Source organism: Pipistrellus hanaki (assembly GCF_964339955.1).
Source record: "Pipistrellus hanaki genome assembly, chromosome: 3".
Lineage (NCBI taxonomy): Eukaryota > Metazoa > Chordata > Mammalia > Chiroptera > Vespertilionidae > Pipistrellus > Pipistrellus hanaki.
Genome location: NC_140505.1, coordinates 124342786 through 124370280, shown reverse-complemented (window position 1 = coordinate 124370280; position 27495 = coordinate 124342786). Strand labels below are relative to the sequence as shown.

The 27495-nt window shown below is 36.3% G+C and overlaps 1 protein-coding gene across 7 annotated transcripts in view; it reads right to left on the bottom strand.

Moving 5' to 3' along the window:
• OSBPL8 (oxysterol binding protein like 8) overlaps window positions 1–27495 on the bottom strand; it is a 142407-nt gene that overhangs the window by 65777 nt on the left and 49135 nt on the right. For 2 of the 7 annotated variants that reach the window (XM_084876283.1, XM_084876285.1), the window contains 2 exons: window positions 24403–24439; window positions 11919–12056 (listed from right to left, as the gene is read on the bottom strand). In XM_084876283.1, the coding sequence (XP_084732409.1) occupies window positions 11919–12056; window positions 24403–24439 (175 nt within the window). The remainder of the gene's footprint in view (window positions 1–11918; window positions 12057–24402; window positions 24440–27495) is intronic. The other 5 variants (XM_084876288.1, XM_084876289.1, XM_084876286.1 and 2 more) reach the window with 3 other exon arrangements.

The following is a 27495-nucleotide window of genomic DNA, read 5'->3' as shown; positions in this document are numbered from 1 at the left end:
CCGACTTTCAGAAATGACATAAAATATGAGTGGAGACAAGGAGATTGATGGCAATTTTAACATGCATAACACATATCCCAGCTTCATAGATGTTATAAAGTGTTCAATAACGACCAACAGAGATTTTAAAACACTATCAATTAAAGATTCAAACCAATTTCAGAAATGTTAAAATCTTTCAAATGTATTGGCTTTAAGTTATTTATATTACCTTTTAAACATCTGCTTGAATTTTTCTTGTCTACTTTTTATTCCTAATAATGTCTATTTCTTCTTTTTCCCTTTAATCTTGCAAAAAGTTTGATAATTCTTTTGAGGCTTTTCTAAGAACCATCTTTGTTTTTCCTGATACTCTCAACTACTATGCCTATTCTTTTATCTTTGTTATTTCCTTCCTTCTTTCTTTGTTTTGTTTGTTTGTTATTTTCTATTCCTTTTCTAAGTTAATGGGGTCAGCAGCTGGAGGAGGGACAAGAGGAGGTTGGCTGGCCAGCCCCACCCCTGAATGGTAAGTGTGGGGGCGATTGGGGTATAGGAGGCTGGGGGAAGGGACTGTAGACCGATTGGAACGGTGGAGGCTAATTGGGGGTAGGGCTGGCCATGGGGAGGGGCTGTGGGCCAGCTGGCCCCGCCCTTGAATGGGGTGAGGGGCTGATCAGGGCCAGCAGCCTGAGGGAGGGGCCATGAGTACCTGGCCCGCTTGCCCTGCCCATTGTGGTATGGGAGGCCAATCTGGAATTGGGTGGGGAAAAAGGCTACAGGAGGTTGGCCAGCTGGCCCCACCCTCTACTGGGGTGAAGGGGCAACCAGGTGCTGGGCTGGTCAGGGGGAGGGGTTATGGGGGGCCATAGGGGCAGGGCTGGCTGGGAGAAGGGGCTGCTGGAGGTTGGCTGGCTGGTCCCACCCTCTATTGGGGTGGGGAGTGTGATCAGGGGCGGCCAGCTGGGGAGAGGGGCTGCAGGCCTACCGTGGTGAGGTGGGCTGACTGGGGGGGGGGGGGGGGGAGGGGGAAGGAGGGAGGAAAGGGGTGTTAGGCTGGCCAGCTCCACTCTTAATCGGGGTGGGAGAGTCCAATCAGGGGCAGGCTGGCAGGGGAGAGGGGCTGCAAAGTTGGCCAGTGGCCCAACCACTTGATCGGGGCAGTTTGCTGGCCACAGTGGGCATCATAGTGATGGGTTGTTATGGTTGTTATGGCTGTTACAGTCCCTAGCTTTTTATAAATATAGATATATAATTCTTTGAGGCCTGTGCTTAAAATACTCTTTCTCTAAAGAGGATCTCTGTCAACTCAACTGAACACCTAAAAATCCTACATAATAAAAGAGTAATATGCAAATTAACCATCACTCTGCTACACCCACAAGCCATACCCACCGGCCATTCCCACCAGCCAATCAGAGTGAGTATCCAAATTAACCCCAACCAAAATGGCTGCAGTCCCAGAGAGCAGTTGAGATGCTTGGGTTTCCCTGGCAGTAGAGGAAGCCAAGCTTCCTACACACCCTGGCCAGCCTAGGCCTCCACTCAAGGACACAAAGTTTCAATTATAGAAGATAAATCCCAAGAAAAATGGCAGCAACCACGGAGCTGGAGAGAACAGGCTAGGGTTGCCCCCACAATGAAGGAAGCCAAACTTTCCACCTTCCCTACATTCCAGGCTACAAAGTTTCAATTATAGAAGGTAAACAAATCCAAACAGAAATGGCAGCCACAGAGTAAACAGGAGGCTTGGCTCTGCTCCAGGCTACAAAATTTCAATTGTAGAAGGTAAATAAATTCCAGATAACAGGGCTTCTCCTTGGGTTGCCAGGGTGCATGGCTGACCAGCAAACCACCACAGGCCCCTCGCCCAGGCAGCCCCATGCCCCAAGGGAACGCCCACCTTGATCCGGGTCACCCTTTAGGGCCAACCAACTGGCGCCACCCATGCACCAAGCCTCTATCCTATCAATATCTAATAAAAGAGTAATATGCAGATTGACCATCACTCCAACACACCAATGGCTGCCCTCATGTAGTCAAAGATCCTACCCCTATGTGGACACAAGATGGCCACTACAAGATGGCCAGCAGAGGAGGGAAGTTGGGGGCCAACAGGCTGACAGGGCAGCAGTTAGACATCAATCAGGCTGGCAGGGCAGTGGTTAGGGGATGATCAGGCTGGCAGGCAGAAGCGGTTAGGGGCAATCAGGAAAGCAGGCAGGCAAGTAGTTGGGAGCCATCAGTCCTGGATTGTGAGAGGGATGTCCAACAGCCTGTTTAGATCCCAGGATCAGGTCTAAACGGACAGTTGAACATCCCTCGAGGGGTCCCAGATTGGAGAGGGTGCAGAATGGGCTGAGGGATACCCCCCACCCTGTGCATGAACTTCATACACCAGGCCTCTAGTACTAATATAACCCAAGATCATTTTAAACTGGGAGTTGTTTTTGTTTTTGCCACAGAAATAGTATGAATTCTGGCCCCAAATCTGTATTAGTATGTCTCAAGGAAGAATCCCTCTCCTCCATTTTGCCTAGAGACAAGACCAAGACAGGCAAATACACCACCAACTTCCTCTGTGGCGATGTTATCCAATTTTTGTTTTTAAACTAAGAATACTGCCCCTCAGGACTCTTAATTCATATGAAGTGATCTCCAATTCAAATTTCCATCATAAATGAGCCTTTCTTCAGATCTCTTGTTAAAACCCAAGCTTTAGACCTTCAGATATTAGCAAGAGCTAGTCAGGGCAAATGCTGGCTCCAAAGCTCATGTGGATTCCTACTCGAATAATTCTCCCCACCCCCCCATTATTCTGTTACACTACTGACAATTCAGCCACACTTTAAAAATCAAATTCCAAAACACTGTATCTAACATTTAATGTTCTTACTAGGAAGGTGTGTTGTTTTTTAACTGAAAGTTCAGTTACATGTTTTCATGTTTCCTTATGTTATCCTAGTTCTTTCCCCTAAATTTTCTAATTACAAATTTAACTCTTGAAGGCATGAACTGAGAATATCAATTTGGTTTCTTGTTTTCTAGTATATAGCTAAAAAAAAAAAAAAAAAAAAAGGAGGCTAAATTAGGGTCATCCCTATAAAGGAGACTTTTGGAAAATTAAAGATGAGACAGACTCCTTGCATCTGTATAAAGATGCTTAAAACAAAGCTAAATTATTCTTTCTCACTTTTCAATAAATGCTTTCAAAGTATTTCAGTTTCCCCTTACAGGAGCATTGGAAAAACGGAGGAACATAGATACTACAACATTTCAGAAGAGAAACAGAAAAGTATCCCCAAGAGGATATTTGTTCAGCTGACACAAACATCCTTCCTTCACCTAGAAGGAGATGAGTTTTCTAAATTTTCATTGTTTCATCCTTAAGTAAAATGTATATATGTTCAAAGTTACAACAACCAAAGAAAATAGAAACAACCAAAGTACTCCCAGGTGTGAGTACTGTTTTTTTCCTCTCAGAAAATATGCAAATGTTACTTGGTAAATTAAATTGACATTATATTGATACATATTTATCAAAAATGCAGAAAACTTGTCTCTACACACTTCAAATAAGAAAAAGGAAAACTGTAGCAGTTAACGGTATAGGTAAAATTATTTTACCACTCTTGCTAAGGTGTTATCAACCTCTTAGACCTCGGAAACAAATGGGGAGGAAATCACAATAGAAAAGAGCTAAGAAAATAGTACATATAAGATTTGATAATCCTTTAATGTTGTCTTAAGTAGAATGAACACAAAATTACATATATATATATATATATATATATATATATATATATATATATATATATTGACATTTATGGGATCCTGTAGTGTTCTTAATGTTCATCTTATTACTTTGTTAAAAAAGTACCGGTAATTAATAAGGCTTGGCAAGTATAAGACAGATTCCTCTCATCTTTATAAAGATGCTTAAAACAAAACTAAATTATTCTTTCTCATTTTTCAATAAATGCTATCAAAGTATTTCAATTTCCCCTATAGGAGCATTGGAAAAAACTGAATAACATAGATACTACAGTATTTCAGAAGAGAAACTTGGAAAAATATTTTATTCTAATTTTCTTAATTTGCCAAATGCATATTCTCTTTTATTATTTAATAGGTACTTTCATAGCTCTATGAAGCAACTACCCAAATTTAAGGAATTCTGAAACAGAAAACAACCGTGTCTTAAGAAATAACTTCAGAAATCTAACATATTTTGAGGGTTGAAAAAACTCCGAAGAAAATTAACATAAACTCTAATTTATATTAATTCTAAAGAAAACAATCTATGGCTATAAACCAAAGCACATCATTCAGAAAAGAAAAATTAAAGATAGTAGGGGTGGGGGAAGATTAAATTCAAGTTCTCTTTCTGGTAAAACAATTTTCATGAAATATAACACACATATTCAAGAACACATTTGTTATGTGTTCCATACACATATATTGATCCTTAGAAATGCCTTACCAACGAAGGAAGAACTGCTTCGATTCATGGAAGAAACTGACTTCTATGTCTCCTTTTGTCTATGAACCACTTTAATGAAGGTAGTCACCTGAGATTATACCAACAATGCCGAGAACTGTCACCCTGGGAAATCTGGTACATTTTTAGACTAGTAAACTCTCCATCAAAGAAACCCTCCTTTACTTTGAAGTTTTCTATTATGTCATGTTAAACCTGCCAGAACATTCAAGGGGAAGGAACTTCTCAGGTTTAAGAGAAGTTACTAAAAGATAAGAGAAACACAGTACTAAATATAGCCATTATAATTCAAGCTTAGATGAACCAAGCATTGAATTAATTTTATAAAACTAATTAAGTAGTTAAAGCTAATTTTATAAAACTGATTAGGTAGGTAAAACTTTTAGTTTCCTTGTCTTTAAAATTTTAAATACTTAAAAATTTGAAGTGGATTAATTTAAATTTTGGCAAAGCCACATTTCATATTCTCTCAGAAAGTACTACAATTAAAATTTAAAAGACAACAACATGTAGAACAGCTTTTTATGACCAAAAATGAAAGCGTAACTACAAGATAAATTGTATTACTCATGAAGCTTTGATAACAATCTCAAATGTGATCCAGAGGGATGAGCTATAAGTTAGTCTCTAGGCACCCGGGCCATTGTCCTTATTCAAAAGTAGAGGGGAACAGAGAGACAACAAACCTAATTAAGCTATGTCTTTCTTCCTTGAAAAACAACAGAAATACATTAAGTTCAAACACCAAATCACCATAAAACAACCATCCTACTGAAGAGATTGTAATCAAACTTAAGTTAAAATTATTTTGAAGTAAATTGGTACTTCGTATTTGAATAAGGGAAAGAGTCTGGCAACAACATAATTTTTGGAATAATCTGATTCACCATCATAATTTGAATGTATAACACATAAAAGAATATCATGATGTGTGTGGGCTTTAGTGAGGAGAGTCAGTCTCCTGGGTTCCTAAAAAGAAAAAAATAAATAAAACCCTAAAATGATGGAAGAAAACCACACTGCAAAAAAGAAACTGTTTTTGTCAATGAAAGAGAAAAACCACATGACCTCACTCATTTATGGATAATAAAGAACATTATAATCTGATGAACCAAAAGAGAGATATAGAGACAGTAAAGCAACAAGCAGACAGTCAAATTACAGTGGGGAGGGGAGGGAGATCTGGGGGAAATAACAGATCAACCGAAGGACTTGTATACATGCATATACAGGTAAGTACAACCAATGGACACAAACTCTGGGGAGGGAGGGTACGTATGGGAGGAGGGGGGGCAATGTTAAAATATATATAGAGATAATAATTTAATTTAAAAATGTAAAAAAAAAAAAAAAAGGAAACTGTTTTTAATGACCTACTATAAATTGGTATGAAATAATAAGCTTGAAAGAGACAGCCAGAAAAGAGGAATAATAAGATCTGTGCCATTCTAAAGCACTGGCAGACATAAATTTCTAAAACCATTGTGGGGCCCTGTCTGGTTTGGCTCCGTGGATAGAGCATCAGCCTCTGGACTGAAGGGTCCCAGGTTCGATTCCAGTCAAGGGCACATGGCTGGATTGCGGGCTCGATCTCCAGTGGGGGGCATGCAGTTGGCAGCGAATTAATTATTCCCTCTCATCACTGACGTTTCTCTCTCTCTCTCCCTCTTCCTTCCTCTCTGAAATAAAAATATTAAATAAATAAATAAATAAATAAAACCATGATGTGTATTAACACAAAACACAAACAGCTGATACTGTAATTCATTCCAGTATAGTGAAGTATTTAAGACTATTATGGGCTTTGGCAATCCTGAGTTTGAACCCGCATCTGTCATTTACTAGTTTTGTGAATTTGACCAAATTTTTAACAACTCTAATCCTCTGTTTTTTAACTTATAAAGCAGACATAGTAATAATATCTTATGGGTTTGTTTCAAGAGTTAACTAGAAAATAAATAAATAAATAAATAAATAAATAAAGTCAATAAAAAAAAAAAGAGTTAAATAGAATTTTGCATATAAAACTTCTGGCATGATAGCCAAACTCAATAAGTGTTTAATAGATGGTAGCTATTAGTATGAGTCCAACAATTATCATTAAAACAAATGTTATTATTTTCCTGCTGTATGGTCATTCACTCTCTTTTATGACTCTCTTTTGACAATCACAGAAACAATACTATCTATATGTGAGGTTCATGTTGGAGAACAGCTATCAGCACAGAAAACTATCAGACCGTAAGCTTTACAAGGGCAGGAACCAACACATAAAATGTGCACATGGCCAGCCTAAATTCAATAGGGGTAGAGGTGGAGTAGGAATAGACTCCATTTCTTGGTGGGCAAGTTGCAAGGACATATAGAAAAAAAGCATGTGAAATAAAAGGTAATGCTGCAGTTATCTTTGAAAATGAAACATATCAGTTTACCCAATTCACTTCCTTCCACGTGCAAAATACACTTACGGCCCTCCCTCACCCCTGTACCCCGACTAAAATGTCATCTTATTACAGCACTGGCTGTAAGTCCAGGATCTTGTTAGCTTGAAATCAGGTTCAATAGACAATTGCAATGCTGTCTTTGGTTTTGGCAATTGAATTCAAAAATGTATGGGATGTAGAATTATACAGAAGGCCCATAACAGTTCTATAGCAATTGTGAAATCTGCTTGACAAATGTCATCAGCAACTTGATTGAAACACAGTTCTGCTCCCTGAAAAATAGTCCTCTGTGAATCTTGATTCTGCCTCTGAGGTTCTAGCTCCATCCTGAGAATCACTATATTCATAAGAAATAGCCCATATTTATAACAATGTACCTTTATTTATTGGCCTGATACCTGCCATATAAGATTGGGCTATCCCAACACACAAAGGCTCTTTTTAATTAAACTATGTCTATTTTTTTCTGTCTATCCTGTGGTGCTTTCATCAGAACCATTCTTATAAAAACTCTGTGAGTTATCTATGAATTTTATTAAAATTAATTCCATTAGACAGATGCCATTAGACAAATTTCTTTGAGATAGGCCATTTTCTACTTTGAGCTGAGTGTCATGGTGCTGTGGGACATCAGACTTAAGAGCCTTAGAAGGTTTTTTGACTAGCTGAGACATTCTAAAAAGGTATGCCTTTAAGACTCTTTGAAGCTCTTTAGTCTAGCTGAAAATGTCTAGTAAGAGGACTTGTCTTAAATCTTTCTGAGGTCCAACAAAGAATTTCACAGAAGATCTGATTCTTATTTGGAGGCCTTTTTTTTTTTTTTTTTACTGTCAGCACCCTGGGATTTGAGACATATTAGATAAGCAAAGGGAAGGGTGAGGATATTCCACAGTGGAGGTCCAGAATAAATAAAATAAAAGCACAGTCTCACTGGGGAATAGAGAAGAAAAACATCTATCTGGGTTCATGAAGAGGGGAACACAAAATGAAAGTGGAAGGGTAGAGTTAAATCGAATATACTAAGAGCACTGACTACCAGATTATGGAGTCTGCAATTTATGCTCTCAACTGCTGGTTTCCACTTGCTGGTCCAAATGTTACTACAGCAGATGCACTTGGAGAGCTTAATAATTACACAGCTTTACTCTAGAGATTTTAAAATGTTGCAGTAGAATCTGTATCTAAGCAAAGTTCCCAGATGACTCTCAGACTTAGGAGTTATTGCTCTAGTCAACAGTCAGCTGTTGACTTCCTAGAATGAGAATGACATAAATGTAGAAATCTAATGAAGTTTTCAGTTACAATTATGAATAATAAAAAATGGTATTTACATTTACAACTTTTATTTCTCTTTCATATTATTTCCCTTAGAGGCTTACTGCACAGAATTTATGTATTTTCTGGCCATATATATCTAGAACAGTGGTCGGAAAACTCATTAGTCAACAGAGCCAAATATCAACAGTACAACGATTGAAATTTCTTTTGAGAGCCAAATTTTTTAAACTTAAACTTCTTCTAACGCTACTTCTTCAAAATAGACTCACTCAGGCCATGGTATTTTGTGGAAGAGCCACACTCAAGGGGCCAAAGAGCTGCATATGGCTCGCGAGCCGCAGTTAGCTGACCACGGATCTAGCCGCAGTTAGCTGACCACGGATCCGTGGTCAGCTCCTTGGATCCCAAGTCATAAGATTCAACAGTGTCTGCCCCCCATTATGCACTATCATAATCTCATCTTAACACATATTTTTACAATAATTTTGTTTGGTTATTTTGGTAAGGAAGATAAGCCTAGTATACTGGAGGGCAAGGTCATAATTGAAGTTAGGAGATCATGGACCTAGGTATGAAATGATAAGGACCTTATCTAAGATGGTGATATTAAAAATAAAAATGAAGGGAGAGATCAAAGCACAGAAAAAGAAATCACAGAAAATGTTGAGAATCAGAACAATGCTTACCAAGCAGCCCTAAATGATTAAGATCTCTCTTCACAGAAAAAATTCAGTAACAAATATAAAAAGAATGACAGAATTAGAAAAATCACAATTTTTTCAATCCCTAATGTTATAACTGATTCAGTGATCATCAAAAGGTGCTTACATCTTTAAGTGAAAACAATACATCAAGGAGACAAATATTAAATCCATAAGGTCAAACACTCTATAGAGACAGTATTCCAGTTTCTTTAAGATGTCAAAGGCACAATAGATCATAAAAGTGAACAAGGGGCTCTTCAGGATTAAAGGAGATTTCCTATACAATAAGAGACTAATATGCAAATCGACCGAACGGCACAATGACCAGTCGCTATGATGCACACTGACAGGAGCTACCCCCTGGTGGTCAGTGCATTCCCACAGGGAGCAGGGCTAAGCTGTCAGTCAGACATCCCCCAAGGGCTCCCGGACTGCAAGAGGGTGCAGGCCAGGCTGAGCTCCCCGCTCCCCCCCACAAGTGCATGAATTTCGTGTACTGGGCAGAGGCCATGTAATGACATGACAACCAAATATAATGTATGAACTTACTGGGATCCTGGTTTTAACAAGCCTACAGTAGAAACATTTGGGGACAACCTGAGGCATTTGAATATGGATTAGGTGTTAGGTTATATTGAATTATTGTAAATTTTGTATATGTAAAAAGGTTTTATGATAATATAAAAATGTTCTAATTTTTAGACATGCATTAAATATTCTGAGGCACAACATCATGAGGTCTATAATTTACTCAAAATAGTCCAGCCTCACTTGTAAATAAATTAAATAAACACAACAAAAAGTTAATAATTGCTTAAATTTACATGATAGGTATATTAGTGTTCATTGTACTAATCTCTCAAATTCCCTGTTTGCCTGAAAATGTTTTTGATAGATGCAAATGAGGGAAATTATTAGTAACCCTTCTGTTGCTTCATTAAGTTTCAAGTTAAAGAAGTCCTCTAAACGTTCTAGTGCACAGATACGTGAATCAGATAAACCATATTTAAGAGAGTCAAAATTCTGATGCACAGAATGGAAAAACCAGGTAAACTGTATCATTTCTTAATGAAACTTTTTTATACTAGTGTACCATATATACACTTTCATGCTTCAAAAAGACATTTGGGTAACAAAAATTCAAACTTTCCAAAAATATATCCAACAACTAAGCAATGAATGTTAATAATAGTATGTTCCATCTAACACTTGACTAGAAAAACATTTTCTACAGAAATAAAGTAGAACAATGATTATGTAACTTAATATTCATTTAAAAAGAACTAAACCTTATTTCATAAAGTAATAATACCAAAACCTGACAAGTTATATACGTATAAAACTCCAAATTTAACTTTTTAAAATACTTGATAGCTTGAATACATATATTAGCTTTCTAACACCAAATTTAAGTTCTTGGTTTTAAAAGCAGTAGTCTTTTCACCACAGCTATCAGTATTAACCACAGAAGAGTTCAAAGCATTTGACTAAATAAACTTTAGCAAAGGAGTAGAATCCAATACATAAAACTTATTAAGATTTAGGAAGTGAAATCTATGATTCCTGGGAGTCCCCGAGACGCTTTTAGAGGGTAGAGGAGGTTAAAACTATTTCATAATATTTTTTCATTGCATTGACATTTCTACTTAATTAATATACAACAGTAGGTTGAGTAAAACTGCCAGCACTTCACCACAGATCAAGAAAGAGGCACCAAACTGTAATAGTAGTTACTGCTTTCTTCATTGCCAAAAACTTGCAAAATTGGCCAGTTTCATTTACAAATGTCCTTGATGAAGCAGTAAAAATCATAAACCCTGAGTACAGGTGGTTTTAATATCCCATGTGAAAAAGGAGAAATATGTATAAAGCACTTATTTATACTATATTTTAAAATGTGTCAACACTTGGTAGATCTGCATATTTTAATGAGCAACTATTTTCCAAATGACTAATGTATAATGTTTCAAAATCATGAATGAGTAAAGAGCCATTCAAAATTCAAGATAGATCAGTGGATTTTAATTCAACAGAGTATGAAAAGCTTACTGATATGGTTTCAGATTCCACATTGCAACAAACATTTAAGAAACTACCACTTGTTAGTTTTGGTGCAGTATCAAAGAAGAATATCTATAATTATGTATAAAAGGTATTACTGTCAATACACATATATGTGAGGCCAGATTGTCTTCATATAGTATTTAAATTTTAATTAAATCCTCACATCACAACACTGACTACAGAAGCAGATATAAAAATTCACATGTCTTTTTTAAAGCTAGAAATGAAGAGAAATTTTCAGAAACTATAAAACAGTAATTCTCAACCAAAGATGATTTTTGTCCCTCAAGGGACATTTGGCTATGTGAAGAGATTTCTGATTATCATAAGTGGGAAAAGTGCTACTGCCATCTAGTGGGAAGAGGCTAGTGATGCTGTGAAACATCCTACAACGCACAAGACAACAGATCACCCAGTACTAGAAGTTAATAGTGCCAAGGTTGAGGAACCTGCGGGAAAAGAATACCACTCTTCTCACATAATTATCTTCATAAAAATGTGTTACTCATACTCACATTTAATGGGTTTATTATTGTAATACTAAATGAATAATAAACAATTTTTAAAATTCTTAGTTTTTAGTTTACAACATAGTAAATATCAATAGGTTAGCCCACATAAACAAAAGCTCTTTGCTGTCTTCAATAATTTACCAGTGTAAAGAAGTCTTGAGACCAAGAAGTTTGAGAATCAATAATTTGAAGAATGGTATAGCTAACAAAGTATGCTAGAGAATATAAGAGATAATAAAGGACTCAAAAGGAAAAAAGTACTCATTTCAAGAGTAGTATGTATGACCAAAACAAACAAACAAACGAACAAACAAACAAACAAACAAAAACCCTATAAATCTAAAGGGTTCAAAAGATACAAGTTATGATAGACCCAAAATGTCATTCTTCCCTTAAAAAATAACAACACAAAACACGTTAAAACCACAACTCTTACCCTGACTATGAAGGCTTGCAGGACTGAGAGATGGCTGACACAAGTCTTTGGTTGGAGTGGGATAAGCTTCTTTCCCTTGGCGCTGACTCATCTTTCCTGGTGTCAGAAGTTGAGATTCTTCACTGTTTGCTATAACAGCTCAAGGAAAAAAGGGAAAAAGTATTAGAACTTCAGTGCTAGATTTACATAATGGCAAAAGGCTGAACTTGCCTCAATGTTTATATTAATTTTACCAACTCAATACTTTAAGAAATTTGCATAATTGTTTTTCTTTTAATTTGCTTTCAATCCCCCCAAAATTGATAGGTATGTATGAGTAAAAGTATACAAATTATGGAGATTATAAAAATGAAAACATATTCAAATGATAAGAAAAAATATTGCAAGATGTACTGTGCTATTAATATTAACTTTTTATAAGCAAAAGCTATTTCACAGAAGAAATACAAATGGTCAATAACATGAAAAGATACTCAACCTCATTAGTGGTCAGATAAAATACAAAATATTGTACATCCACTAGAATTTCTACTCCAATTTTCATAGATAGCAGGTATAATTTCTGTTTTAGAAATGGGAAACTTGAGGTTCAGAGATTGCCTTATCTAAGACTAAGAGGTAAGATTCTAACTCAGGATTTGGTTCCAACGTCTGGCTCTTAAAAGCTTGCTGCCCCAGTAATCAGTTTAAATAGTGTTTCAGGCTGCTATTCTCCCACTTGGCCAAGCTACGAATAGAGGAAAGCAATGCCCAGTTCCAGAGAGAACAGAAAGAAGAAAAATACTCAATGAAAGAATAGGGCAAATAATTGTGAGTAACACCACAGTGTCCTAGGATTTCCACATGCTTTTATGTTTTTGTGCTTTCAGTCTACAAAGGTTTTAGTTTTATTTTGAGCGGGAATTATTCTGTCCTCACTCTAAATTTAATTTTTAACTTAACCAGAACTTCATGTTCGCATTTCAATCATCATATCGTTTAATCAAATTGCTTTATCATGTTTTCTACTCTGCTAAGTTTTCAAAATTATATTTTAGCTCCTTGAATTTCAAAAATACTTCCATTTATCATCCAAGACCTAAAAAATTATTTCTGCATCAAGTTCATTAAAAAAAGAATCTACTCGTTGATGACTCCAAAATTTATATATCTTCTCCTGAACACAAACTCACATATTCAATTGCCTGCCTTATAATTGCCTCTATTCTTTTAGTTTTAAAAATATATATATTATTTCAGAGAAGGGAGAGGGAGAGAGAAACATAGAAATATCAACAATGACAGAGAATCACTGATTGGCTGCCTCCTGCACACCCCACACTGGGGATCGAGCCTCACCCTGAGCAGGTGCCCTGACTGGGAATCGAATTAGTGACCTCCTGGTTCATAGGCCGATGCTTAACCACTGAGCCACGCCAGCTGGGCTAATTGTTGCCTCTATCCTTTATTTATTTATTTAATATATTTTATTGATTTTTTACAAAGAGGAAGAGTGAGGGATAGAGAGTTGGAAACATCGATGAGAAACACCCATCAGCTGCCTCTTGCACACTCCCTACTGGGGATGTGCCCGCAACCCAAGGTACATGCCCTTGACCGGAATCGAACCCAGGACCTACTGGGGATGTGCCCGCAACCCAAGGTACATGCCCTTGACCGGAATGGAACCCAGGACCTTTCAGTTAGCAGGCAGATGCACTATCCACTAAGCCAAACCGGTTTTGGCTGCCTCTATCCTTTAATAGGCAACTTAAATTTATCCAGAACATAATTCTTTTTTTTTTTTTTTAATATTTTATTGATTTTTCACAGAGAGGAAGAGAGAGGGATAGAGAGTTAGAAACATCGATGAGAGAGAATCATCAATCAGCTGCCTCTTGCACACTCCCTACTGGGGATGTGCCCACAACCAAGGTACATGCCCTTGACCAGAATCGAACCCGGGACCTTTCAGTCCACAGTCCGATGCTCTATCCACTGAGCCAAACTGGTCCCGGCGAGAACATAATTCTTAATTCTGCTTATCTTCCAAACCTGCCTCTCTCCTAATTCAGTTCGTGGAACCACTATTCCCTTCCACCTTGTTCTCTGGCCCAAAACCTTAGGTTTATTGTTCAATGTTTCTCTTTCACACTTGACATCCCATTTATCTCTGAGAGCTTTATATTCTACCTTCAAAATTTATCTGGAGTCCTTGTATTTCTCCCCACTTATACAACTACCATCCTGTTCCAAGACACTATTACCTTTCTACTGGATCACAGCATCAGATTTCTACCTAGTTTCCAGACTTAGGACTTATTCCTTCTTGTGTAGAGTTCCTTCTTTACATGGAAGCCCAAGCAATCTTTGTAAACCATAAATCAAATTTGCATCATGCAGAAGTCTTCTCAATGGCTCTTCATTACACCTATAATAAATTCCATGGCCTAAAGATTCAACAGTGTCTGCCCCCCATTATCTTCCCAACCTAATTATCTACCATTCTCCTCTTTACTCCTTGGATCCCAGTCATAAGATTCAACAGTGTCTGCCCCCCATTATCTTCCCAACCTAATTATCTACCATTCTCCTCTTTACTCCTTGGATCCCAGTCATAATGATCTTCTTGGTATTCTTCAAAACACATCATCTTGCCCCAATCTCTGAGTCTTTATACTTCCTGTTCCCTCTATCCAAAATACTCCTACCCCCAACGCCTCACTATTAACCCCTCTCATCATTTGTGTTCAAACGTAGTGCTTTTTGATAAATAAGTTCCCATTTTAATATAGTGTATCAATTATTTTATTTTTCCCCACTAGTGCCCGTTTCACCAGTTATACTCTAACACTTTACATGATTTTTATTACATGCTTTCATTAATCTATAATTTCCATAAGAGAAAGAAATTTTGTCTGTCTTATTTTCCCTTAATTCCCAAGTCCTGATACGGTCCTGGCATACTGAAGGTGTTCAACAAAATTTTGTTGAATGAATCAATTAACAACTTTTATAGTTTTATGAAACTTCATTATGAAAAAGTATATGGTGTCTCCTTCAATTACTAAATCCAAGATCCATTTAACTCTAAAAATTATTATTGAAATTTGAAAATGTATGTTGCTGATGCAGAAACATAAATTGACCTAAAAAACCTAACAGAGAGCTCGTAGAGAAAAAACCATGGCTGTAGAGCCTAGATATACAATAAAGGCAGGAAAAGAAAAGACTATTCAATTACTGATACTAGGAAAATTGATTATCCAAATTGGAAAAATAGGTCCCTACCCTCAAACTACACACAAAGAATAATTTTATGAAAATTAAAGACATACATGTAAAAAGCAAAACTTGAAAACTTTTATAAGAAAATGTAAGAGTATATTTATAAACATGGGCTAACAAATGATTCCTTTAAAAAAAAAAAAAAAAAAAAAAAAAAAAAAAAAGCCCACAAAGCATTAACCATAAAAGAAAGAACTGATAATTTCCACCATACAAAACAAAAAAACCAAGTCAGTCTTAATTTAATCAAAAGAAAACAGAAATTGAAAACACAAAACAGAAGATATCTGCAACACATATAATTAACAAAAGATATCTATAACACATATAATTAGTATTCAGAAAGTTTTCCTTAAAAAAGTACCACACAAAAAAACAACTACTCATAAATAAATTTGAAAAAGATCAACATTGTAATATAAAAATGGGGCATATGCATCAAAAAGGAAAAAATACCAACAAATAAATTTAACCAAGGAGGTGAAAGACCTGTACAGTAGTCGCCCCTTAGCCAAAGTTTTGCTTTCCATGGTTTGTTACCCGCAGTCAACTGCAGTCTGAAAATATTAACTGGAGAATTCCAGAAATAAACAATTGTGTGTCATTCTGAATAGCATGATGAAATCACGTGCTATCCTACTCCATCCCATCTGGCATGTGAATCATGCCTTTTTCCAGCATATTCATACTGTCTGTACAATATAATAAGATATTTTAAGAGACCACGTTCACATAACTTTCATTACAATACACTGTTATGTGTTTTATTTTATTATTAGATATTGTTAATGTCTTACTGTGCCTAATTTATAAGTTATACTTTATTATAGGTTGTCTGTATGAATGTATAGAAAAAAGCATAATACATTTGGGTTTGGCATGATCCGCGGATTCAGTCATCCATCGGGAATTTTGGGATTTATCCTCAGTAGATAAGGAGGAACTACTGCACACTGAAAACTGTTAAGACACTGATGAAAGAGGTTGAAGAAGATACAAATATATTTAAAGATATTCCACGCTAATGGAATAGAAGAATTAGCACTGTTAAAATGTCCATACTATCCAAAGCAATCTATAGATTCAATGCAATCCCTATGAAAATTCTAATGGCATTTTTCTCATAAATAGAACAAATAATCCTAAAATTTGTATGGAACCACAGAACACTATGTGGAGCCAAAGCAATCTCGAGAAAGAACAAAACTGAAGGCATTAAGTTCCCAGATTTCAAACTATAGTACAAAGCTATAGTAATCTCAACAATATGGAATTAGCTATAAAAAAAAAAAGTCATATGAACAGTGAAACAGGATAGAGAGATAAAAAATAAACCCAAACCTATATGGGAAACTAATTTATGGTGAAGGAGCCAAGAATATACAATGAAAAGGACAGCTTCTTCAATAAGTGGTCCTGGGAAAAGTGTTTAGTCACATACAAATGAATGAAACTAGACTGCTGACACCACATAGAAATATTAACTCAAAATTAATTAAAGACTTAAATGGAAGACTGAAACCATAACACTCCTAGAAGAAAAAAAACACAATAAGCTCCTTTACTTGGTGATGACTTTTGGTTCTGATAATATCAAAATAAATAAATGGGACTACATCAAACTAAAAAGCTTCTGCACAGCAAAGGAATCATCAACAAAATGAGAAGATAACTAAATGTAAGAAAATATTTGCAAATCAAATATCTGATAAGTGGCTATAATATCCAAAATACATAAAGAACTAATACAACTCAATAGCAAAAAATAAATAAAATCCTAATAAAAAATGGACAGAGTATCTAAATACACATTCCTCCCCCCCCCCCAAAAAAAAAAATACACAGATGTTCAACAGGCACATGAAAGAGTGTTCAACTTCATTAATCATCACATAAATGCAAGTCATAACTACATAAGGCATCATCCTACACCTCTTAGAATGACTACTATTTTAAAAATCAAGAAATAAAAAATGTTGGCGAGGATGTGGAGAAGAGAAAATCATTTGCACTGATGTTGAGAATATAAATTGGTACAGCCACTATGGAAAGCAATATGGAGGTTCCTAAAAAAATTAAAAATAGAACTATTTTATATCCCAGCAATTCCATTTCTGTGTATTTATCTAAAGAAAATGAGAACACTAAGTTAAAAAAAAAAATATGCTCCCCCATGTTCACCGCAGCATTATTTACAATAGCCAAGATAAGTGTCTATCAATGGGTAAATGGATAAAGAAAATGTGGTTCCTATAAACAATGGAATATCATTCAGAATTAAAAAGCATGAAGTCTATATTTGGGACAACATGGATGGACCTGGAGAGCATTAAGCTAAGTGAAATAAGTCAGAGAAAGAAAAATAAGGTATGTACAATAGAATCAAAGAGGACAAACAACAAAAATACTCAGCTTATAGACACAAAGAGGAGACTGGTGGTTGCCAGAGGTAAAGAGGTCAAGAGAGGTTGCAAAATGGGTGAAGGGGGTCAAAGGTTCAAACTTCCAATTATAAGATAAAAAAGTCAAGTGGATGTAAAATACAGCCTGGAGACTATAATTAACAATACTGCACAGCATATTTTAAAGTTGCTAAGAGCAAATCTTAAAAATTCTCATCACAAGAAAAAAATCTGTAACTACCGTGTTTCCCCGAAAATAAGACATCCTCTGAAAGTAAGACCTAACGCATGGAAAAATAAAACATCCCCTGAAAATAGCGCATCTTTGGGAGCAAAAATTAATATAAGACACTGTTTTATTTTCGGGGAAACAGGGTATGTATGGTGATAGATGTTAAACTTATTATGATCATTTTGCAATATATGAATACTGAATCATTACACTGTATACCTGAAACCAATATAATGTTGTGTGTTAATTATGCCTCATTAAAAATATTTTAACAAAAAAGAAAGAAAATGGGAGGGAAATTTGTATAGTGATTTCATGGAGGAAGAAATGCAAATGGTCAATAAATATACAAAAAAGATGCTCATCTTTTTTAGTAATCAGAAAACACAAATCAAGATCACAATGAAAGTAATATTTTACATTCAGTAAAACTGACAAAAATTAATAAGTCTGATAATAACAAATACAATAGATAAGGGTGGGATCAATCAGACATTTTAAGCACTGATGGTGGGGTATAAACCAAAATAAGCACTTTGAACAACTACTTAGATCTGTGTTATTACAGTGATTTCAGCATACCCTATGAGTCCAACAATTCCACTTTTAGCTTTATAAACTAGAAATACTCTTATACATGTGTACCAAAAGATAAAAATAAAAATGTTGACAGCAGCCGAAACCAGTTTGGCTCAGTGGATAGAGCATCGGCTTGCGGACTGGGAGGTCCCGGGTTCAATTCCAGTCAAGGGCATGTACCTTGGTTGCAGGCACATCCCTAGTGGGGGGTGTGCAGGAGGCAGCTGATCAATGTTTCTCTCTCATCGATATTTCTAACTCTATCCCGCTCCCTTCCTCTCTGTAAAAAAAATCAGTAAAATATATATATTTTTTAAAAAGAATGTTGACAAAAACATTGTTCATAGTAGCAAAAATCAAAACAACTTAAATATTCATCAATTGAAAATAAAATAACATAAAAGTATATTTTTAAAAAGTAAAGAATGATAAAATACAAAATAGTCATCACCTCTGGGGGGCGGCACAGGGAAAGAAAAAAGAAGCACACAGATGGACATAAAATGTTTTTAAGATTCATGTTCTTAAATGGTACATTCAGCGTCTTGACTATATAATGCTTTATAATTTACATATGCTACATTTTTTGCAGTATCAGGCAGTACATTAAAATACATTATGAGAAGAACAACTAATAGAATTAAAGTATGCTTTAGTGTTCTACCAATAAGAAATAGGTATCTATGTCTTGAATAACTTTACCTTATAAAAAAACAATAGTCTAAGAAGTGAATCTTTAATTCCATTCATCCCTTTCTAACTTCTTACTGATTGAGGTGTTACTGTTTATGATTTTGAATAGAGGCCTATTGCACGAAACTTGTGCACAGAGTGGGTAGAGCAGAGGTCTTCAAACTACGGCCCGGAGGAGTCTGATCCGGCCCGCCAGGTTTTTTGGGCAGTGAGCGCAGCCGAGGTGTTACAGTAGGAATTAGTAGTTCATATAGTCCGGCCCTCCAGCTCTCTGAGGGACCGTGATCTGGGCCCCACTTTAAAAAGTTTGAGGACCCCTGGGGTAGAGGGTTGTTCCTCAGCCCAGACTACACCCTCTCTAATCTGGGATCCCTCAAGGGACATCCCACTCACAATCCAGAACTGCTGGCTCCCAACTGCTTGCCTGCCTGCCTTCCTTATTGCCCCTAACCACTTCTGCCTGCCAGCCTGATCACCCCTTAATCACTCTGCTGCCAGCCTGATTGATACCTAACTGCTACCCTGCCAGCCTGTTCACCCCTAACTGCCCTCCTCTGCAGACCTGGTCAATCCTAACTGCCTTCCCCTGCAGGCCTGGTCACCCCTAACTGCCCTCCCCTCCAGGCCTGGCCTCCCCAACTGCTCTTCCCTGCAGGCCTGGTCTCACCCAACTGCCCTTCCCTGAAGGCCCAGTCCCCTCCAACTTCCCTCCTCTGCCAGCCTGGTCACCCTTAACTGCCATCCCCTACAGGCTTGATTGCCCCCAACTGCCTTCTCTTGCAGGCCTAGTCCCTCCCAACTGCCCTCCCCTGCTTGCCTGATCGCCCACAACTGCCCTCCCTTACAGGCCTGGTCCCTCTCAACTGCCCTCCCCTGTTGGCCATCCTGTGGTGGCCATCTTATGTCCACATGGGGCAGGATCTTTGACCACATGGGGCAGCCATTTTGTGTGTTGGAGTGCTGATCAATCTACATATTACTCTTTTATTGGATAGGATAACCTTGAATTGGGAAGGTTGTAGAAATGGTGATGTACAGAGTATACTTCTTTAGGGGGGGAAAAAAGCCATTTTTTCTATTTTTTCTCTTACCCCATTCACAAACACTAACAATTATACAAACAAAAAGATTTTTTCCCCCCACAATATAAAAGTCATCTTGATACCTACATCATTTACACAATTGTAGACTAGTTAAGTATAAGCTCAAAAAGGGTAGTGACTTTGTTTTTATTTGTATCCCTTGGCATAAAAGAGACAAATAAATCCATGCTAAATGACTGAATAAATATTTGACAAATGAATGACTGCATGATTTCAATTGTCTAACATTACAATTACCTCAGCTACTAATGATAGCATTACAGTGCCCTCTCATGGTTGTATTTTGTAGTGGAAGTTAAGTAACCTACTTTGTTATTCACAATTTTACTATCTTAACTACAATATAAATTAATCACAATAGAATAATTAGCAGTAACATAATTAACAAAGCAAGGGCAACTTCTAAGGAAAATATAACTCTGTACCTACCATTCTTTATTTTCTGAATTCAACTCATCAATATAAAATCTGAAGAATTGTATAAGCTTCAAAGTCTGGTGTTTACCCTTAATCTACGTGAAAGCTAAGATAAGCTGAAGTTAAGTAATTATTTTAAAGCCATAAATGATCTCTACGTAAATTCTAAATCTCCCCTTATAGATGGTATACCTTTTCCCAAATACTTAAAGAAATTAAATATGTTGGTAGATATAAAATCATAGCTTTTTCATTCAATAGTACAAATTCTAATAAAGTATTATATGAAATTACTTTTCACTTTAAAAAATATGATTCCCATGAAATAATTATACAGTCCCCTTTTTACAGTTGACAGAGTACAATATAAACTCATCCCTAACATGTGCTGTATATTTTTATTTCTACATGCTCAAAATATACAATAAATTTCTTATATTCCAAGTAAATTAAAGACCTCCACTTATAAAACCCAGTTCCCAAAATAGAAATATTTCAATTGATATTAAAAGTTAAATTCTATTTATAAAGTTCAGCTATGTCAATCAGTTCACCTGAGCCAACATCTGAATGTATAAGGTAATTAGAGTAACTGAAAAATCCATTGAAAATATCTGCCAGGTAAAGATAGTTTCTTCAATAAATGATGTTGGCAAAGTTGGACAGGTAAATGCAAAAAAAACGAAACTAGATCACCAACTTACACCATATAAAAAAATAAACTCAAAAGAGATAAAAGACTTAAATGTAAGATGGGAAACCATAAAAATCCTAGAAGAAAACATAGGCAGTAAAATCTCAGACATCTCACCTAGCAATATTTTCCCGATACATTGCCTAAGGCAAGGGAAACAAAGAAAAAAATAAACAAATGAGACTACATAAAAATAAAAAGCTTCTGCACAGCAAAAGAAACCATTAACAAAATGAAAAGGGAACATACTTTGGTAAAACGTGTCAATAATACATCAGATAAGGGATTAATTTCCAAAATGCACAAAGAGCTCATACAACTCAACACCAGGAAGACAAACAATCCAATTTAAAAAATCAGCAAAGGACCTGAACAGACACTTCTCCAAAGAGAACATACTGATGAGATGACCAATTAACATGAAAAAATGCTCGAAGTCGCTCATCATCAAAGAGATGCAAATTAAAACTACAATGAGGTATCTCCTCCCACATGCCAGAATGGCTACTATCAATAAATCAATGAATAGCAAGTGATGGTGCGGATGTGGACGTAAGAGAACCCTATGGTAGACAGCTGGTGAGAATGCAGACTGGTGCAGCCATTATAGGAAACAGTATGGAATTTCCTCAGAAAATTCAAAATGGATCTGCTGTTTTACCCAGTAATCCCACTTCTAGTTTTATATCCCTAAAGAATCCCAATACACCAATCAGAAAGAATGTATGCACCCCTATGTTCATAGCAGCGTTTTTTACAACAGTTAAGTGCCCAAGTGCCCATCAGTAGATGAGTGGATAAAAAAATCGTGGTAGATTTGCACCATGGAATACCATACAGCTGTGAAAAAGAAGCTTTTACCCTTTAAGACCGCATGGAGGGACCTGGAGAGTATAAATCTAAGCAAAATAAGCCAGTTAGAGGGGGAAAAAAAAATTGTCTCACTTACATGTGGAATATAATGAACAAAATAAAATTATGAACAAAATAGGTCCAAGTTATGTATACATGGAACAGAATAACAGATCTCAGGGGACAGCAAGACATTAACCAAAGAACATATATACACATATGCATAAGTTATAGACAGAGCCAATAGTATGGGGAAGGCCTGGGATGGGGCAGGATTGGGTGGAGAAGGGCAAAAGGGGAGAATGGGAGACATCTGTAATACTGTCAACAACAACAAAGCACACACACACACACACACACAAAAGAAAATATGTGCCATGTATCACAAGTAAAGCTGAATAAGAAGACATAAAAATGTTTTTGTATTTGTGTAGTTTAGTTTCAAAATTTCTACTATTCTAATAATCTGGTTGTATAATAAACAATGTTTTAAATAGTATGAGTTGTTGCTGCTAAAAAAGGAATTTTAGCATATGACCTTAAATCATCTCTCCTTTTAGAAAAAAAAATACATTAGAGACAAATAGCAATTATTTTAGACCAAATAATTTTACAACTAGAAGAAATCTTGCCATTATTTTGCTCAGTCTATTCCTTTTGCCAATGGAACAACAACAACAAAATGAACCCCAAAGAAGTGAGCAAACTTCCAACAATCAAATATCTATTTCAGAAAAAATACTAAAACTTCTTAAATCAATATAATTTCCACATTGCTCTTCAATAAAGTTAAAAATCTTCGTCTGATTCACAATGCAGTGATATTTTAATTATTGAAAACCAGTTGAAGACACACTGGTCAAGTAACCAATTCTGATTTCTTAAACATTTTAGTTCTTAGCTTTAGGCTTTTCATCTTTTTAGATGACATCTGAAGTTTCTTTCACCTCAGTAATTCTATGATTTTTTTTTTTAATCCTCACTGGAGGATATGTTTTATTAATTTTTTTTAAAGAGAAAGAGAGAAACATCAGTCAGTTGCCTCCTGTACACACTCTGACCAGGGATAGAACCTGAAACCTATGTATGTGCCCTAACCTGGAGTCAAACCCATAACCTGTTTGGTACACAGGACAATGCTCCAACCAATTGAGCCTTCAGGCCAGGGCAATAATTCTGTGACTTTTAATACAAAAGTTTCCCCTGTCACAATGCTTTGAAATTATGTATTCACTAGAGGCCCGGTGCATGAATTTCTGCATTGGGGGGGGGGGGGGGGGGGTGTGTCCACCTTGGCCTGGCTGGTGATTGGGGCCAGCCAACCAGAAGAGGAACCGCGGGAGGTTGGCCAGCCGTGGGCGGTTGACTGTGGCAGTGCACTAACCACCAGGGGGCAACTCCTATGTTGAGCATCTACCCTTGGTGGTCAGTGTGCATCATAGGCACTGGCTGGTCAACTGATTGTAATGGTTGCTTAGGCTTTTATATATATAGATGCATGAAATTCGTGCAAGGGGCTCAGCCCCTGCCACCATGGCGGCCACCTCCTCTGCCTCGGCTCTCGTCACCATGGCTTCATCAGGAAGGACCTCAGGTCTAATTAGCATATTATGCTTTTATTATTGTAGATGGGTCTAACTTCCTTGCTAGACTATAATGATCCTTATGGGCAGAGCATAGGTTTTATTCATCATGTATCCCCCAATGCTAGCAGTGTCTAGTTTAAAAAAAAAACAAAAACGGGGGGGAGAGGGAGGGAGAGCATCTTCTAAATTCCTAAGATGAAACATGTTTTATTTATGAAATACCAAGGTATAAATAACACATTTCATAACCAAATTATCTATTATGTAAAAATTCTGACAAAATAAAAACAGTATTTCTCATTGTCATATGACAGTGAATTTTTAGACCATGTCCAGCCTCAAAGTAGCCTGACCTATGTTTTGCGATGATTACAGAAAGAAATACTATGGAGGAAAAGTCCTAAATTATTAACTAGATAATTAAGTAAATAAACCATCCTTAGATAATCCAGATGTAAATATATAAATACTATCAATCTCAGATGAACACTGATAACAGATGAGCACTAAATGACTATATTCTTTACTTTATATTTCAATGTCTAGAAAGAGAAGTAGAATACTTAAATAATCAAAACAAAATACCACATGCCTTTTATAAGTACACATAAAAATATTATCATGTCTCCAAAAACGCCATTTGAACTTTAGCTACTTACTTGGTGGGCCAAGGACATCTTTGCTATCACCAAGAAGCTTTTAATGCACGGTAATTGAGCAGCGAACAAATACAATCCAAACAAGGAAGAAGCACAATGCATCAGGATTGAAGCAGCAGTGAAACAAAAGGACAAGGAAAATAGCATTAGTTTATAAGTAGAAAGCACATGCACAATCCTAATAATCACAATTCAGAAGGAATTTCCTTTTCCACACATAAAAAGATCTTGGCTTAGGCATTATCCAATATTTGCTTTATTCTGGAAAATGAAGGTAGAAAGAGAAAAATGAATCACACAAGAATTTTGTTTTGAAAATTACTCAAGTAAAAAACTACTTTCAATTAGAATTTAAGATATGGGTTAGGAGTAGTAAAAATTATTTAGAAATGTAAGGTACAGCCAAAATTTATTCATTTTTAAATTTAAATAGTTTAAAATTATATAGCACCCATGCACTATTAAGTATTAGTTCTGCATGCCATGAAAGCACTTAATACTATATGGTAATACAGTTTATTTTTTTCTATAAAAAGAAAGGAACATTATATTCCAAGCATTGTGCAAAGACCTTTTACAAAGATTTACTCAAAGTAATACCATTATTTTCTCAAATGGCAAAAATACAAAGAGAAATAATAATTAGAATAAATTTTATTAAGTCCAACAAAATTTCCTTAGGGATTACTAAATATCAATTATACCACCTAGAGATACTAGACTTTAGGAAGTTATAAGACCCAATTCTTAAAAGAATAACTTGAAATCAACTAAAAGAAACAGAAAAAAAGATTGCTGACCTTCAGTTACTATTTAAACATACATTACACTAAATGGCACCTACAGACAAGTGTTTTGGATTCCCTTAGTGGGAACAAAGTCCTAGCTCTCCATTTCAAATACCAAGTATGATAACATAATAAAACTAAAATAACAACAAAAACAAAAATTCCCACTAATTACAATACTGGTTGGCCTTATTTAAGGGGAATGAGGGAGTCTTAATTGGCTATGACAATTAATAGTGGTTGTTTGTTTTGGGCTTCTGTTGTCTCCTAGGAAAAAATCTTGGCCCTGTTAGTTCCCTAAAGTGATGGTTATTTCACAATGTTTGAAATTATTTTCCAATGCCTTTTAAAGGCATCTGCTTAAAAAATAAACGGAGGCATATACTCTATTGATTTTTCTGTAGTTGCCCATTTAAGTGCATTTTTTAATAAACTGATTTCAGTTTCACAGGATAAGGGGGGAAAAAACAACAACAAAAAAAACACCCTACAACTTTAGTGACAACAAACTAATTATGATAAAGTCCTTATTACCATTTGAGAAGATAAAGTCCTTATTACCATTTGAGAAGAACTATCAAGCATGTGTTAAGAGATTAAAATATTTGTGGTAGGCAATTTCTAAACTGGCACAGTGATCCCCTCTTCTTGGTGTATAATCTCCTTGCTAGAAATCACTTCTAATGAACAGAATATGGCAGCAGGGAAGGAATGTCATTTCTAAGATTAGGCTGTAAAAAGATTATCACTTCCATCTTGTTTGGAGTCTCTTAATTCTTTTAGATAGGTCACTGGGGAAAGCCAGTTGCCCAATCTTGTAGAGGCCCAGAACTCAGAGAAACTGAGGTCTATCAAAAATTACTAAGTGAGCTTTGAAGTGAATTTTCCATCTTGACCTTTCCCACCTGCCCTTCCCACTCACCCAGTCAAGGCTTCAAGACTGCAGCAAGCCCACCAGCCTGGCTCAGTGGTTGAGTGCTGACCTATGAACTAGGAGTTCACGATTAGATTCCTGGTCAAGGGCACACGCCCAGGTTGCGGGCTTGATCCCCAGTGTGGGGCAAGCAGGAGACAGCCGATCAATGATTCTGTCATCAGTGATGTTTCTATCTCTCTTTTCCTCTCTAAAAAAAACTGCAGCAGGCCCCTTTCTCAGTGGCTTGACTGCAACTAAACAGAGATTTTGAGCCAGAGACCACTAGCAAAGCTGTTCTCAGATTCCTGACCTACAGAAATTGTAAGATAATAAATGCTTTTCATTTTATACCACTTACTTTTAGGATGTTATGTTAATACCAATAAATATAACATTGGAAACGGCAAGAAGTTAAGAAATTGAGAGAGACAGCTCTGGAAAACTACAAATGTTTCAGACATTTTCTAAAAAATGTTCCAGTACTAATATGAATAATTACTAGTTTCCCAAGTTTTACCAGAGCTTCCTAATGAAAAGCAATGGTTTTAAACATTTATACATGGTTGGGAGTGTTTAATTTCACAAGGCTGGTCACATTTGAAGGTTTTTGAATTTGTCTTCTATGCTGGATAAAAGATTAAATTTACTTTTATTGTACAGTTCTGTTACATTCTCAAATTCTATTGATAAATAGCAATTTCTCAACTTTTGTACAGCTGTACTCCTTGCCTGCGTACTCCCATGAAATAATCCCTAGTACACACAGCAATTTCTGAATATTAGTTTCAAATTATGCTGGCTTTCAATTTTATATCCTAAAGCATCTTTGTGTCATATAAACCTAATTCTACTGACTTAATCTAATATTATTTTCAGATTAAGAAAATGAATAACTAAAATAAGCATAATCTAATACTATCACAGATGCATCCAAGCATATAAATATTTACTGAATAGCTACTATATAGACAGGTATTAGTTTAGACATCAAGAAATATACTAGTGAGAGAGAAACCAAGATGGCGGCATAGGTAAACACCTAAAATTGCTGCCTTGCACAACCACTTCAAAACTACAACTAAAAGACAAAACGGACATCACCCAGAACCACAGGAAGGCTAACTGAGTGGAAATTCTACAACTAGAAGGAAAGAGAAAAACTCACTGAAACTCAGAGGAGCTGCAGAAGTGCAGAGGTACAGCGGTGCGCGTGAGGAAAGCCTGGCAACAGAGTACGCCGCTGTCATTTTCAATCGGGTGGGAGACACAAGCTCCTGACTGCTCTGAACTCCAGTTCCAGGTGAGATTCTGGGGACCCAGACTCATACGGGAAGAAATTGGACGGTCTGGCATCGGGCAGGACTCGAGGGCGGCTTTCTCTCAGAGGTG